The following is a 14,243-nucleotide window of genomic DNA, read 5'->3' as shown; positions in this document are numbered from 1 at the left end:
TGGTTGTACTAGTGGTGAAAGTTGGAGTGGTTGTACTCGTGGTTGTAGCTGGAGTGGTTGTACTCGTGGTTGTAACTGGAGTGGTTGTACTAGTGGTGAAAGTTGGAGTGGTTGTACTCGTGGTTGTAGCTGGAGTGGTTGTACTCGTGGTTGTAGCTGGAGTGGTTGTACTCGTGGTTGTAGTTGGAGTGGTTGTACTCGTGGTTGTAGCTGGAGTGGTTGTACTCGTGGTTGTAGCTGGAGTGGTTGTACTCGTGGTTGTAACTGGAGTGGTTGTACTAGTGGTGAAAGTTGGAGTGGTTGTACTCGTGGTTGTAGCTGGAGTGGTTGTACTCGTGGTGAAAGTTGAAGTGGTTGTACTAGTGGTGAAAGTTGGAGTGGTTGTACTCGTGGTTGTAGCTGGAGTGGTTGTACTCGTGGTTGTAACTGGAGTGGTTGTACTAGTGGTGAAAGTTGGAGTGGTTGTACTCGTGGTTGTAGCTGGAGTGGTTGTACTCGTGGTTGTAGCTGGAGTGGTTGTACTCGTGGTTGTAACTGGAGTGGTTGTACTAGTGGTGAAAGTTGGAGTGGTTGTACTCGTGGTTGTAGCTGGAGTGGTTGTACTCGTGGTGAAAGTTGGAGTGGTTGTACTCGTGGTTGTAGCTGGAGTGGTTGTACTCGTGGTTGTAGCTGGAGTGGTTGTACTCGTGGTTGTAGCTGGAGTGGTTGTACTCGTGGTTGTAGCTGGAGTGGTTGTACTAGTGGTGAAAGTTGGAGTGGTTGTACTCGTGGTTGTAGCTGGAGTGGTTGTACTCGTGGTTGTAACTGGAGTGGTTGTACTAGTGGTGAAAGTTGGAGTGGTTGTACTCGTGGTTGTAGCTGGAGTGGTTGTACTCGTGGTTGTAGCTGGAGTGGATGTACTCGTGGTTGTAGTTGAAGTGGTTGTACTAGTGGTGAAAGTTGGAGTGGTTGTACTAGTGGTGAAAGTTGGAGTGGTTGTACTCGTGGTTGTAACTGGAGTGGTTGTACTCGTGGTTGTAACTGGAGTGGTTGTACTAGTGGTGAAAGTTGGAGTGGTTGTACTCGTGGTTGTAGCTGGAGTGGTTGTACTCGTGGTTGTAGCTGGAGTGGTTGTACTCGTGGTTGTAGTTGAAGTGGTTGTACTAGTGGTGAAAGTTGGAGTGGTTGTACTAGTGGTGAAAGTTGGAGTGGTTGTACTCGTGGTTGTAGCTGGAGTGGTTGTACTCGTGGTTGTAGTTGGAGTGGTTGTACTCGTGGTTGTAACTGGAGTGGTTGTACTCGTGGTTGTAGCTGGAGTGGTTGTACTAGTGGTTGTAACTGGAGTGGATGTACTCGTGGTTGTAGCTGGAGTGGTTGTACTAGTGGTGAAAGTTGGAGTGGTTGTACTCGTGGTTGTAGCTGGAGTGGTTGTACTCGTGGTTGTAACTGGAGTGGTTGTACTAGTGGTTGTAGCTGGAGTGGTTGTACTCGTGGTTGTAACTGGAGTGGTTGTACTCGTGGTTGTAGCTGGAGTGGTTGTACTAGTGGTGATTGTTGGAGTGGTTGTACTCGTGGTTGTAGCTGGAGTGGTTGTACTCGTGGTTGTAACTGGAGTGGTTGTACTAGTGGTGAAAGTTGGAGTGGTTGTACTAGTGGTGAAAGTTGGAGTGGTTGTACTCGTGGTTGTAGCTGGAGTGGTTGTACTTGTGGTGAAAGTTGAAGTGGATGTACTCGTGGTTGTAGCTGGAGTGGTTGTACTCGTGGTTGTAGCTGGAGTGGTTGTACTAGTGGTTGTAACTGGAGTGGTTGTACTCGTGGTTGTAGCTGGAGTGGTTGTACTCGTGGTTGTAGTTGGAGTGGTTGTACTCGTGGTTGTAGCTGGAGTGGTTGTACTCGTGGTTGTAGCTGGAGTGGTTGTACTAGTGGTTGTAACTGGAGTGGATGTACTCGTGGTTGTAGCTGGAGTGGTTGTACTCGTGGTTGTAGCTGGAGTGGTTGTACTCGTGGTTGTAGCTGGAGTGGATGTACTCGTGGTTGTAGCTGGAGTGGTTGTACTAGTGGTTGTAACTGGAGTGGATGTACTCGTGGTTGTAGTTGAAGTGGTTGTACTAGTGGTGAAAGTTGGAGTGGTTGTACTAGTGGTGAAAGTTGGAGTGGTTGTACTCGTGGTTGTAACTGGAGTGGTTGTACTCGTGGTTGTAGCTGGAGTGGTTGTACTAGTGGTGAAAGTTGGAGTGGTTGTACTCGTGGTTGTAGCTGGAGTGGTTGTACTCGTGGTTGTAACTGGAGTGGTTGTACTAGTGGTGAAAGTTGGAGTGGTTGTACTAGTGGTGAAAGTTGGAGTGGTTGTACTCGTGGTTGTAGCTGGAGTGGTTGTACTTGTGGTGAAAGTTGAAGTGGATGTACTCGTGGTTGTAGCTGGAGTGGTTGTACTCGTGGTTGTAGCTGGAGTGGTTGTACTAGTGGTTGTAACTGGAGTGGTTGTACTCGTGGTTGTAGCTGGAGTGGTTGTACTCGTGGTTGTAGTTGGAGTGGTTGTACTCGTGGTTGTAGCTGGAGTGGTTGTACTCGTGGTTGTAGCTGGAGTGGTTGTACTAGTGGTTGTAACTGGAGTGGATGTACTCGTGGTTGTAGCTGGAGTGGTTGTACTCGTGGTTGTAGCTGGAGTGGTTGTACTCGTGGTTGTAGCTGGAGTGGATGTACTCGTGGTTGTAGCTGGAGTGGTTGTACTAGTGGTTGTAACTGGAGTGGATGTACTCGTGGTTGTAGCTGGAGTGGATGTACTCGTGGTTGTAGCTGGAGTGGTTGTACTCGTGGTTGTAGCTGGAGTGGATGTACTCGTGGTTGTAGCTGGAGTGGTTGTACTAGTGGTTGTAGCTGGAGTGGTTGTACTCGTGGTTGTAGCTGGAGTGGATGTACTCGTGGTTGTAGTTGGAGTGGTTGTACTAGTGGTTGTAGCTGGAGTGGTTGTACTCGTGGTTGTAGCTGGAGTGGATGTACTCGTGGTTGTAGCTGGAGTGGTTGTACTAGTGGTTGTAGCTGGAGTGGTTGTACTCGTGGTTGTAGCTGGAGTGGTTGTACTCGTGGTTGTAGCTGGAGTGGTTGTACTAGTGGTTGTAGCTGGAGTGGTTGTACTCGTGGTTGTAGCTGGAGTGGTTGTACTCGTGGTTGTAGCTGGAGTGGTTGTACTCGTGGTTGTAGTTGGAGTGGTTGTACTCGTGGTTGTAGCTGGAGTGGTTGTACTCGTGGTTGTAACTGGAGTGGTTGTACTAGTGGTGAAAGTTGGAGTGGTTGTACTCGTGGTTGTAGCTGGAGTGGTTGTACTCGTGGTTGTAGCTGGAGTGGTTGTACTAGTGGTGAAAGTTGAAGTGGTTGTACTCGTGGTTGTAGCTGGAGTGGTTGTACTCGTGGTTGTAGCTGGAGTGGTTGTACTCGTGGTTGTAGCTGGAGTGGATGTACTCGTGGTTGTAGCTGGAGTGGTTGTACTCGTGGTTGTAGCTGGAGTGGTTGTACTAGTGGTTGTAACTGGAGTGGTTGTACTCGTGGTTGTAGCTGGAGTGGATGTACTCGTGGTTGTAGCTGGAGTGGTTGTACTCGTGGTTGTAGCTGGAGTGGATGTACTCGTGGTTGTAGCTGGAGTGGTTGTACTCGTGGTTGTAGTTGGAGTGGTTGTACTCGTGGTTGTAGCTGGAGTGGTTGTACTCGTGGTTGTAGCTGGAGTGGTTGTACTCGTGGTTGTAGTTGGAGTGGTTGTACTCGTGGTTGTAGTTGGAGTGGTTGTACTCGTGGTTGTAGTTGGAGTGGTTGTACTCGTGGTTGTAGTTGGAGTGGTTGTACTCGTGGTGAAAGTTGGAGTGGTTGTACTCGTGGTTGTAGCTGGAGTGGTTGTACTCGTGGTTGTAGCTGGAGTGGTTGTACTCGTGGTTGTAGCTGGAGTGGTTGTACTCGTGGTTGTAGCTGGAGTGGTTGTACTCGTGGTTGTAACTGGAGTGGTTGTACTAGTGGTTGTAGCTGGAGTGGTTGTACTCGTGGTTGTAACTGGAGTGGTTGTACTCGTGGTTGTAGCTGGAGTGGTTGTACTCGTGGTTGTAACTGGAGTGGTTGTACTCGTGGTTGTAGTTGGAGTGGTTGTACTCGTGGTTGTAGCTGGAGTGGTTGTACTCGTGGTTGTAGCTGGAGTGGTTGTACTCGTGGTTGTAACTGGAGTGGTTGTACTCGTGGTTGTAGTTGGAGTGGTTGTACTCGTGGTTGTAGCTGGAGTGGTTGTACTAGTGGTTGTAACTGGAGTGGTTGTACTAGTGGTTGTAGTTGGAGTGGTTGTACTCGTGGTTGTAGCTGGAGTGGTTGTACTCGTGGTTGTAGTTGGAGTGGTTGTACTCGTGGTTGTAGCTGGAGTGGTTGTACTAGTGGTGAAAGTTGGAGTGGTTGTACTCGTGGTTGTAGCTGGAGTGGTTGTACTCGTGGTTGTAGCTGGAGTGGTTGTACTAGTGGTTGTAACTGGAGTGGTTGTACTCGTGGTTGTAGCTGGAGTGGTTGTACTAGTGGTGAAAGTTGGAGTGGTTGTACTCGTGGTTGTAACTGGAGTGGTTGTACTCGTGGTTGTAGCTGGAGTGGTTGTACTCGTGGTTGTAACTGGAGTGGTTGTACTCGTGGTTGTAGTTGGAGTGGTTGTACTAGTGGTTGTAACTGGAGTGGTTGTACTCGTGGTTGTAACTGGAGTGGTTGTACTCGTGGTTGTAGTTGGAGTGGTTGTACTCGTGGTTGTAGTTGGAGTGGTTGTACTCGTGGTTGTAGCTGGAGTGGTTGTACTAGTGGTTGTAACTGGAGTGGTTGTACTAGTGGTTGTAGTTGGAGTGGTTGTACTCGTGGTTGTAACTGGAGTGGTTGTACTCGTGGTTGTAGCTGGAGTGGTTGTACTAGTGGTTGTAACTGGAGTGGTTGTACTAGTGGTTGTAGTTGGAGTGGTTGTACTCGTGGTTGTAGCTGGAGTGGTTGTACTCGTGGTTGTAGTTGGAGTGGTTGTACTCGTGGTTGTAGCTGGAGTGGTTGTACTCGTGGTTGTAACTGGAGTGGTTGTACTCGTGGTTGTAGTTGGAGTGGTTGTACTCGTGGTTGTAGCTGGAGTGGTTGTACTAGTGGTTGTAACTGGAGTGGTTGTACTAGTGGTTGTAGTTGGAGTGGTTGTACTCGTGGTTGTAGTTGGAGTGGTTGTACTCGTGGTTGTAGTTGGAGTGGTTGTACTCGTGGTTGTAGCTGGAGTGGTTGTACTAGTGGTTGTAACTGGAGTGGTTGTACTCGTGGTTGTAGCTGGAGTGGTTGTACTCGTGGTTGTAGTTGGAGTGGTTGTACTCGTGGTTGTAACTGGAGTGGTTGTACTCGTGGTTGTAGTTGGAGTGGTTGTACTAGTGGTTGTAGCTGGAGTGGTTGTACTCGTGGTTGTAGTTGGAGTGGTTGTACTCGTGGTTGTAGTTGGAGTGGTTGTACTCGTGGTTGTAGTTGGAGTGGTTGTACTCGTGGTTGTAGCTGGAGTGGTTGTACTCGTGGTTGTAGTTGGAGTGGTTGTACTCGTGGTTGTAACTGGAGTGGTTGTACTAGTGGTTGTAGCTGGAGTGGTTGTACTCGTGGTTGTAACTGGAGTGGTTGTACTCGTGGTTGTAGTTGGAGTGGTTGTACTCGTGGTTGTAGCTGGAGTGGTTGTACTCGTGGTTGTAGCTGGAGTGGTTGTACTCGTGGTTGTAACTGGAGTGGTTGTACTAGTGGTGAAAGTTGGAGTGGTTGTACTAGTGGTGAAAGTTGGAGTGGTTGTACTCGTGGTTGTAGCTGGAGTGGTTGTACTTGTGGTGAAAGTTGAAGTGGATGTACTCGTGGTTGTAGCTGGAGTGGTTGTACTCGTGGTTGTAGCTGGAGTGGTTGTACTAGTGGTGAAAGTTGGAGTGGTTGTACTCGTGGTTGTAGCTGGAGTGGTTGTACTCGTGGTTGTAGCTGGAGTGGTTGTACTAGTGGTGAAAGTTGAAGTGGTTGTACTCGTGGTTGTAGCTGGAGTGGTTGTACTCGTGGTTGTAGCTGGAGTGGTTGTACTCGTGGTTGTAGCTGGAGTGGTTGTACTAGTGGTGAAAGTTGGAGTGGTTGTACTCGTGGTTGTAGCTGGAGTGGTTGTACTCGTGGTTGTAGCTGGAGTGGTTGTACTCGTGGTGAAAGTTGGAGTGGTTGTACTCGTGGTTGTAGCTGGAGTGGTTGTACTCGTGGTTGTAGCTGGAGTGGTTGTACTCGTGGTTGTAGCTGGAGTGGTTGTACTCGTGGTTGTAACTGGAGTGGTTGTACTAGGTGTGAAAGTTGGAGTGGTTGTACTCGTGGTTGTAGCTGGAGTGGTTGTACTCGTGGTTGTAGCTGGAGTGGTTGTACTCGTGGTTGTAACTGGAGTGGTTGTACTAGTGGTGAAAGTTGGAGTGGTTGTACTCGTGGTTGTAGCTGGAGTGGTTGTACTCGTGGTGAAAGTTGGAGTGGTTGTACTCGTGGTTGTAGCTGGAGTGGTTGTACTCGTGGTGAAAGTTGAAGTGGATGTACTCGTGGTTGTAGCTGGAGTGGTTGTACTCGTGGTGAAAGTTGGAGTGGTTGTACTCGTGGTTGTAGCTGGAGTGGTTGTACTAGTGGTGAAAGTTGGAGTGGTTGTACTCGTGGTTGTAGCTGGAGTGGTTGTACTCGTGGTTGTAGCTGGAGTGGTTGTACTCGTGGTTGTAGCTGGAGTGGTTGTACTAGTGGTGAAAGTTGGAGTGGTTGTACTCGTGGTTGTAGCTGGAGTGGTTGTACTCGTGGTTGTAGCTGGAGTGGTTGTACTAGTGGTGAAAGTTGAAGTGGTTGTACTCGTGGTTGTAGCTGGAGTGGTTGTACTCGTGGTTGTAGCTGGAGTGGTTGTACTCGTGGTTGTAGCTGGAGTGGTTGTACTAGTGGTGAAAGTTGGAGTGGTTGTACTCGTGGTTGTAGCTGGAGTGGTTGTACTCGTGGTTGTAGCTGGAGTGGTTGTACTCGTGGTGAAAGTTGGAGTGGTTGTACTCGTGGTTGTAGCTGGAGGTGTTGTACTAGTGGTGAAAGTTGGAGTGGTTGTACTCGTGGTTGTAGCTGGAGTGGTTGTACTCGTGGTTGTAGCTGGAGTGGTTGTACTAGTGGTGAAAGTTGAAGTGGTTGTACTCGTGGTTGTAGCTGGAGTGGTTGTACTCGTGGTTGTAGCTGGAGTGGTTGTACTCGTGGTTGTAGCTGGAGTGGTTGTACTAGTGGTGAAAGTTGGAGTGGTTGTACTCGTGGTTGTAGCTGGAGTGGTTGTACTCGTGGTTGTAGCTGGAGTGGTTGTACTCGTGGTGAAAGTTGGAGTGGTTGTACTCGTGGTTGTAGCTGGAGTGGTTGTACTAGTGGTGAAAGTTGGAGTGGTTGTACTCGTGGTTGTAGCTGGAGTGGTTGTACTCGTGGTTGTAGCTGGAGTGGTTGTACTAGTGGTGAAAGTTGAAGTGGTTGTACTCGTGGTTGTAGCTGGAGTGGTTGTACTCGTGGTGAAAGTTGAAGTGGATGTACTCGTGGTTGTAGCTGGAGTGGTTGTACTCGTGTTGAAAGTTGAAGTGGTTGTACTCGTGGTTGTAGCTGGAGTGGTTGTACTCGTGGTGAAAGTTGGAATGGTTGTACTCGTGGTTGTAGCTGGAGTGGTTGTACTAGTGGTGAAAGTTGGAGTGGTTGTACTCGTGGTTGTAGCTGGAGTGGTTGTACTCGTGGTTGTAGCTGGAGTGGTTGTACTCGTGCTTGTAGCTGGAGTGGTTGTACTCGTGGTTGTAGCTGGAGTGGTTGTACTCGTGGTTGTAACTGGAGTGGTTTTACTAGTGGTGAAAGTTGGAGTGGTTGTACTCGTGGTTGTAGCTGGAGTGGTTGTACTCGTGGTTGTAGCTGGAGTGGTTGTACTAGTGGTGAAAGTTGAAGTGGATGTACTCGTGGTTGTAGCTGGAGTGGTTGTACTCGTGCTTGTAGCTGGAGTGGTTGTACTCGTGGTTGTAGCTGGAGTGGTTGTACTCGTGGTTGTAGCTGGAGTGGTTGTACTCGTGGTTGTAACTGGAGTGGTTGTACTAGGTGTGAAAGTTGGAGTGGTTGTACTAGTGGTGAAAGTTGAAGTGGATGTACTCGTGGTTGTTGCTGGAGTGGTTGTACTCGTGCTTGTAGCTGGAGTGGTTGAACTCGTGGTTGTAGCTGGAGTGGTTGTACTCGAGGTTGTAGTTGGGGTGGTTGTACTCGTGGTTGTAGCTGGAGTGGTTGTACTCGTGCTTGTAGCTGGAGTGGTTGAACTCGTGGTTGTAGCTGGAGTGGTTGTACTCGAGGTTGTTGCTGGAGTGGTTGTACTCGTGCTTGTAGCTGGAGTGGTTGTACTCGTGCTTGTAGCTGGGGTGGTTGAACTCGTGGTTGTAGCTGTTAACAAATAAGATCATTATTTCGTTTACTATGCTCAATTTTCTGAATGTTGTTATGCCAAAGCATATCCATAAGTGACAGGACATCCCTACATCCCTTATTGTGCCAAAGCATATCGTGTGGTGACAGTACGCCGTTGTGGTGACAAAGCATATGTGGTGACAGTACGCCGTTGTGGTGACAAAGCATATCGTTTGGTGACAGTACGCCGCTGTGGTGTCAAAGCATATCGTTTGGTGACAGTACGCCGCTGTGGTGACAAAGCATATTATGTGATGACAGCACGTCATTGATGTGCCAAAGCATTTCATGTGGTGACAGTATGCCGTTTTGGTGACAAAGCATCTCATGTGGTGACAGTACGCAATTGATGTGTCAAAGCAATTTATGTGGTGACACTACGCCGTAGTGGTACAAAAGCATCTCCTGAACCGGAATTACGCCGTTGTGGTGACGAAGTTAATTTTGTAGTGACAGTACGCCGTTGTGGTGCCAAAGCATATCATGTGGTGACAGTAAGTCATTGATGTGCCAAAGCATATCATGTGGTGACAGTAAGTCATTGATGTGCCAAAGCATATCATGTGGTGACAGTACACCGTTGCTCTACCAAAGCATATCCTTTGGTGACTGTAAGCCGTTGCTATGCCAAAGCATATCATATATCGTAAGGTGACAGTACGACGTTGTTGTGCCAATGCATATCGTAAGGTGACAGTACGACGTTGTTGTGCCAATGCATATCGTAAGGTGACAGTACCAATGCATATTGTATGGTGACAGTACGGAGTTGGTGTGCCAATGCATATCGTAAGGTGACAGTACGGAGTTGGTGTGCCAATATATATCGTAAGGTGACAGTACGGAGTTGGTGTGCCAATATATATCGTAAGGTGACAGTACACCGTTGTTGCGCCAATGCATATCGTAAGGTGACAGTACGCCGTTGTTGCGCCATTATATATCGTAAGGTGACAGTACGCCGTTGTTGCGCCATTATATATCGTAAGGTGACAGTACGCCGTTGGTGTGCCAATATATATCGTAAGGTGACAGTACGCCGTTGTTGTGCCAATGCATATCGTAAGGTGACAGTACGCCGTTGTTGTGCCAATATATATCGTAAGGTGACAGTACGCCGTTGTTGTGCCAATATATATCGTAAGGTGACAGTACACCGTTGTTGTGCCAATATATATCGTAAGGTGACAGTACACCGTTGTTGTGCCAATATATATCGTAAGGTGACAGTACACCGTTGTTGTGCCAATATATATCGTAAGGTGACAGTACGACGTTGGTGTGCCAATATATATCGTAAGGTGAAAGTACGCCGTTGGTGTGCCAATATATATCGTAAGGTGACAGTACGACGTTGGTGTGCCAATATATATCGTAAGGTGACAGTACGACGTTGGTGTGCCAATATATATCGTAAGGTGACAGTACGACGTTGGTGTGCCAATATATATCGTAAGGTGACAGTACGACGTTGGTGTGCCAATATATATCGTAAGGTGACAGTACGACGTTGGTGTGCCAATGCATATCGTAAGGTGACAGTACGACGTTGGTGTGCCAATGCATATCGTAAGGTGACAGTACGACGTTGGTGTGCCAATATATATCGTAAGGTGACAGTACGGAGTTGGTGTGCCAATATATATCGTAAGGTGACAGTACGACGTTGATGTGCCAATATATATCGTAAGGTGACAGTACGACGTTGGTGTACCAATATATATCGTAAGGTGACAGTACGACGTTGGTGTGCCAATATATATCGTAAGGTGACAGTACGCCGCTGTTGTGCCAATATATATCGCAATATATATCGTAAGGTGACAGTACGACGTTGGTGTGCCAATATATATCGTAAGGTGACAGTACGACGTTGGTGTGCCAATATATATCGTAAGGTGACAGTACGGAGTTGGTGTGCCAATATATATCGTAAGGTGACAGTACGACGTTGGTGTGCCAATATATATCGTAAGGTGACAGTACGACGTTGGTGTGCCAATATATATCGTAAGGTGACAGTACGACGTTGGTGTGCCAATATATATCGTAAGGTGACAGTACGCCGTTGTTGTGCCAATATATATCGTAAGGTGACAGTACGCCGTTGGTGTGCCAATATACATCGTAAGGTGACAGTACGACGTTGGTGTGCCAATATATATCGTAAGGTGACAGTACGACGTTGGTGTGCCAATATATATCGTAAGGTGACAGTACACCGTTGTTGTGCCAATATATATCGTAAGGTGACAGTACACCGTTGTTGTGCCAATATATATCGTAAGGTGACAGTACACCGTTGTTGTGCCAATATATATCGTAAGGTGACAGTACACCGTTGTTGTGCCAATATATATCGTAAGGTGACAGTACACCGTTGTTGTGCCAATATATATCGTAAGGTGACAGTACCAATGCATATCGTAAGGTGACAGTACGCCGTTGTTGTGACAATACACCGTTGTTGTGACAGTACGCCGTTGTTGTGACAGTACACCGTTGTTGTGACAGTACACCGTTGTTGTGACAGTACACCGTTGTTGTGACAGTATACCGTTGTTGTGACAGTGCGCCGTTGTTGTGACAGTACACCGTTGTTGTGACAGTACACCGTTGTTGTGACAGTATACCGTTGTTGTGACAGTACGCCGTTGTTGTGACAGTACACCGTTGTTGTGACAGTATACCGTTGTTGTGACAGTACACCGTTGTTGTGACAGTACACCGTTGTTGTGACAGTATACCGTTGTTGTGACAGTACGCCGTTGTTGTGACAGTACACCGTTGTTGTGACAGTACACCGTTGTTGTGACAGTATACCGTTGTTGTGACAGTACGCCGTTGTTGTGACAGTACACCGTTGTTGTGACAGTACACCGTTGTTGTGACAGTTCGCCGTTGTTGTGACAGTACGCCGTTGTTGTGACAGTACACCGTTGTTGTGACAGTACGCCGTTGTTGTGACAGTACGCCGTTGTTGTGACAGTACGCCGTTGTTGTGACAGTACTCAGTTGTTGTGACAGTACACCGTTGTTGTGACAGTACACCGTTGTTGTGACAGTACACCGTTGTTGTGACAGTACGCCGTTGTTGTGACAGTACACCGTTGTTGTGACAGTACGCCGTTGTTGTGCCAATATATATTGTAAGGTGACAATACACCGTTGTTGTGACAGTACGCCGTTGTTGTGACAGTACACCGTTGTTGTGACAGTACACCGTTGTTGTGACAGTACACCGTTGTTGTGACAGTACGCCGTTGTTGTGACAGTACACCGTTGTTGTGACAGTATACTGTTGTTGTGACAGTACGCCGTTGTTGTGACAGTACACCGTTGTTGTGACAGTACGCCGTTGTTGTGACAGTACGCCGTTGTTGTGACAGTACGCCGTTGTTGTGACAGTACGCCGTTGTTGTGACAGTACGCCGTTGTTGTGACAGTACACCGTTGTTGTGACAGTACACCGTTGTTGTGACAGTACGCCGTTGTTGTGACAGTATACCGTTGTTGTGACAGTACACCGTTGTTGTGACAGTACGCCGTTGTTGTGACAATACACCGTTGTTGTGACAGTACACCGTTGTTGTGACAGTACGCCGTTGTTGTGACAGTACGCCGTTGTTGTGACAGTATACCGTTGTTGTGACAGTACGCCGTTGTTGTGACAGTACACCGTTGTTGTGACAGTACGCCGTTGTTGTGACAGTACGCCGTTGTTGTGACAGTACACCGTTGTTGTGACAGTACGCCGTTTGTGGTGCGGTCATATTGTCGAACATTCAATTGCGATCAATCGAATAGCTATTTTGATTTCCCTTGCACGATAGGGAGTACAACAACACATATCTAACCCCCTTCGATCACCCACAGACACACACGAACACTCAGATGGCATTCTTCGAAAATAGCGTTGCGTAGAACTTGCGAGACATATTTTGACATAAGAAAATTCTTATCAGCTAACGAAACTGTATTTTTCATGTTTGAGTGAGGGAATCCACTTAAACTGCATGAATTATCTACATTGTCTTTGATTATTCTAACCTTCTTTGGCGCAAGAGTCGGAAACCGTGTCGCAGGTTTCAGTCGCGTCACAATTTCCGCAATTCGTTCCTACCTGAAAAGTAAGCGTGACAACGGTATCAAGAAAAAAATGAATGACCAGTTAGTTCTTCATGGTCCTTAAAAAATATACTTTGGTGAAAATGAAATGTTTTTCTTCCACCCGAGATAAGTCAACCCAAAAATTTGGCCATGCTGGAAATCTTTATGTTGCCCACGGGCAAAGATAGAAAAGTACCCGTATGGAACTACTTTTTATTGTCAACACGCAAATTTACCTTCCTTGTTGAAGAATGTCGTCTGTAGCTTTATGGAAACCTTAACTTGTGATAATAAATTATTTATCGCATCAAATGTAAGCAAAAAAATGTTCACGCCGCATTCAATAATGCTGCACTCTCCTCAGAACGATTTAAATAACGATTCGACTATTTACATATTTTGAATCACTGCACGCAGACCAATAATTATCACATAACTATATGCGAGTTATTTTCATTAACACAAAAGAGTTCTAGTGAAAAAAAAATACATTTTAACTTTATTTTGTTTAACTGGGGCGGGAGAAAACGCATCTACCATGGTCTCTCGTCTAAGATAGACTCGTCCCAACCTTCGCGCAGGGTGTTCTGCGGAAACTCGGTAAACCTCGTTTTCGCAAAACACCCTACGCTCGGGTTGGGATGAACATATTTTATACGAGCGGCCATGGAAGATACTTTTAACCCTTATACCACAATGGTCGTTTATCTGTTCAAAAGACACCAACTTGACACATTTGAAAGTATTACCCTTTCAAAGTGACGCGAATTATTTTTTTTTCAATTTAACACTTTGTCGCATAATTTACATCGTGGACGTCAAGGACGGTTGCGATAAATAATTCATTCTCGTTCAACTGTAATTCATGACATGAGTATTCGTTAATTAAACTTATATGTAACTATAATAACTCTGTATTTTCAAACAAACCTCTTTAGTTGAAACGTCTATAGCCTTCTTCAGAACATAGATGCAGTTGCCATCGTCTTCAGTGACACTCATGGGACCCTGAAGATTTCGAAAGAGTCGACAATGGTGTGCCCGCGAGTGGTAGGCGGCCGTCATGCACGACGGCCTCATTGCGCACTCGTGCATACACGCGCTTACGGAAACGTCTGTGAAAGTGACATATCCAGTTTCCTGCGTTCGACAAAGTCGCACGTCAGACACATTAAATGTTACGCCGCCCAAACTGACCGCTGTCACTACCGTGAGAGTCGAAAAAGACACAAAAACAGCTAAAATCAAATCAGCTAAACAGACTAATTAGGGTTAAACTTTCAGTTCCTTTGATCTTTAAAGTTATTTACATCAAGATTTCTCTTCCGGACATTGGATATGCCTGGGATGTGCCTGGTCGTTTGAAACGCTCATGTGTATATTCGACCATGTCCATCAAGGGAACAATATGACGATCATGTAATATTCATATGATTACGAGATATGCATTTACGGCATAAGACGCTGTCTTATTCTCTTAAACAAATGTATAATTTATAAAATAAATGTCAATCGATACGAAATAGTCATTTCATACCGCCATTTTAAGCGTAGACTTTAACAAAGATCCCCCCCCCTCATCATCATCCAACAATTTGCTAAAATTTTCTTCGGGGAGAAATCCGAAACGCACATGCAATCATTTTATACAATTAACATTTCGATTCCGAGGGAAGGGCGCACATTCCGTA

General features: G+C 46.6%; 2 protein-coding genes across 2 annotated transcripts in view; both read right to left on the bottom strand.

Annotated features, from left to right (window-relative positions):
• The window catches only part of LOC128217526 (mucin-2-like), a gene marked incomplete at its 5' end in the record, with an annotated part of 8,512 nt that extends 7,068 nt beyond the window's left edge, over positions 1-1,444 (bottom strand). The window contains 2 exons of the mRNA XM_052924706.1: positions 820-858; positions 901-1,444. Of these exons, the coding sequence (XP_052780666.1) occupies positions 820-858; positions 901-1,444 (583 nt within the window). The remainder of the gene's footprint in view (positions 1-819; positions 859-900) is intronic.
• A 6,016-nt stretch (positions 1,445-7,460) lies between these two features.
• Positions 7,461-13,632, bottom strand: LOC128217524 (uncharacterized histidine-rich protein DDB_G0274557-like). Its single transcript, XM_052924704.1, has 2 exons — positions 13,483-13,632; positions 7,461-7,676 (listed from the first exon to the last, which is right to left on the bottom strand). Exons 1-2 carry the CDS (start codon positions 13,630-13,632, stop codon positions 7,461-7,463), a joined length of 366 nt encoding a protein of 121 aa, XP_052780664.1.
• Between the last annotated feature and the right edge of the window lie 611 nt (positions 13,633-14,243).

The sequence above is a fragment of the Mya arenaria genome, chromosome 14, assembly GCF_026914265.1.
Source record: "Mya arenaria isolate MELC-2E11 chromosome 14, ASM2691426v1".
NCBI classification, from domain to species: Eukaryota; Metazoa; Mollusca; class Bivalvia; order Myida; family Myidae; genus Mya; species Mya arenaria.
This window is presented reverse-complemented; position numbering and strand designations above follow the sequence as displayed.

Excerpts from the sequence above, each read along its gene's own strand:
- LOC128217524 (XM_052924704.1), bottom strand. The coding sequence starts at position 13,632 with ATGAGGCCGTCGTGCATGACGGCCGCCTACCACTCGCGGGCACACCAT. Across the intron at positions 7,677-13,482 it reads TAGACGTTTCAACTAAAGAG|TACAACCACTCCAGCTACAA; the intron begins GTTTGTTTGAAA and ends TTTCACCACTAG.